We start from the raw sequence: 1,532 nt of genomic DNA on the forward strand, positions 1-1,532 counted from the left end.
AGTATTTTTGGTTTGGTGTTATCAGTGTGATGCAGAGTCTGTGATTTAGAGTTTTCTCCAGTTCCTCAGTGTGATGGCGGTGGGGAAGAAGCTGCTGCAGAACCTGCTGGTCCTGCATTGAATGCTGTGAAGCCTCTTCCCAGAGGGCAGCAGGGAGAACAGTCCATGGTGGGGGGGTGAGGGGTCATTGATGATGTCACAGGCTTGGGACACGCAGCGCTGGGATGAAATGAAATGTACATAATCAGGAGCCGTTCAGATTCAATATGCATCTAATTACCAGATAAAACGGAGCATAAAGCATGAAAATCAAATCTATAACACTCACCAGAGATGCTGATTTTTAATAAAATAAATCCATCCATCTCAGTATCTCCATTTATTATCAGCCATTGAGACCAGAAACACTTTGAACAAAAGCAAATCTAAAATGCAGATTGTCGCTAGCTTAACTTGGCTGTAAACATTTCGCTCTAACTGACCAATCAGAGGACAGAAAATGCTGATGTAGGGGCGGGGCCTCTTGCTGACCCTGTGGAGCAAATCTAAAATCTGATTCATTGAAGAAAACGTTCCTCAGTAATGTTAAGAAAACAACAGCAGCACCACTGATCATCAAGACCCTGGGCAGATTAGACTGACATAGCAACAGACAGGCTGAAATCTGATTGGACAAAAAAATACAGCAACCAGATAAAAGTTATGGAAGCAGCAAAGCTAAGAGAAACGCTACAGAATGAAGAGAATAGATTGTTTAGATTGTTAGTTTATTTTCTGCCTGTTTTTGGCGTGCTTCAGTAGCAAGGCGGTTAGCGCACACGTGACCCATGTCCCCATTTTTAAAAACGATTTCTGTTTCCAGATTCCTCCTGGTTGACGCCCCTGCCTCTGAGCTCCCGACAGAGAATAGACCAGAGCAGCACGGGCGACTCAGCAGCATTTAACCGCTCCACTGTGGCGTCAGAGCAGAGCCGTTTTTCTTCTGTCCAAATACCAACCGTGACCTTTGACCTGGGAAATGAATGGGATGAATGGGGAGATTTCGACGACGAAAACTTGCTGAATTCCAGCGAGACGCCTCCGTGTACGACCAGCTCCCAGCCTGAGGTGCAGCAGAAACACCGTATGCCAGGTATAGTTAGATGAAAGTCACATTTTATAGCTTTTTTTATCACATAAGATAAGTGATCATTATTATTTATGGAATAAGTTTTCACAATTGCATTTGTCTGTGATAATCATACTTTCAATGTTTCTACAGGTTGTGCTACAACATCATCAGCAGTGTTTATCAGCAGCACACAGGTCAATCCCAGTCTCACCACACCATTCAGGTTAGGCCTCTAACCGCCCAGCGCTGGGCTCTACAGGCCCAAAGGGTTTCAGACAAAGCTGACTGCTTACAGACATTCCAGTGATTCAATAAAATCTTTCAATCCAACGTTTGTTTCAGATCAGTTCCAAGACCTGAGGTCAGGGAAGCTGGACCCTCTGCTTCCAGTCACTCCCTCATATCCCAGAACAGAATCACT

General features: G+C 44.5%; 1 protein-coding gene across 1 annotated transcript in view; it reads left to right on the forward strand.

Annotated features, from left to right (window-relative positions):
* Positions 1-1,529, forward strand: part of hfm1 (HFM1, ATP-dependent DNA helicase homolog) — a gene marked incomplete at its 3' end in the record, with an annotated part of 38,039 nt that extends 36,510 nt beyond the window's left edge. Inside the window, exons 26-28 of the mRNA XM_015396080.1 lie at positions 844-1,132; positions 1,262-1,334; positions 1,454-1,529. Coding sequence (XP_015251566.1) covers positions 844-1,132; positions 1,262-1,334; positions 1,454-1,529 — 438 coding nt within the window. The remainder of the gene's footprint in view (positions 1-843; positions 1,133-1,261; positions 1,335-1,453) is intronic.
* Positions 1,530-1,532: the final 3 nt, after the last annotated feature.

This window comes from Cyprinodon variegatus, unplaced genomic scaffold (genome assembly GCF_000732505.1).
Source record: "Cyprinodon variegatus isolate N-32 unplaced genomic scaffold, C_variegatus-1.0 Scaffold775, whole genome shotgun sequence".
NCBI classification, from domain to species: Eukaryota; Metazoa; Chordata; class Actinopteri; order Cyprinodontiformes; family Cyprinodontidae; genus Cyprinodon; species Cyprinodon variegatus.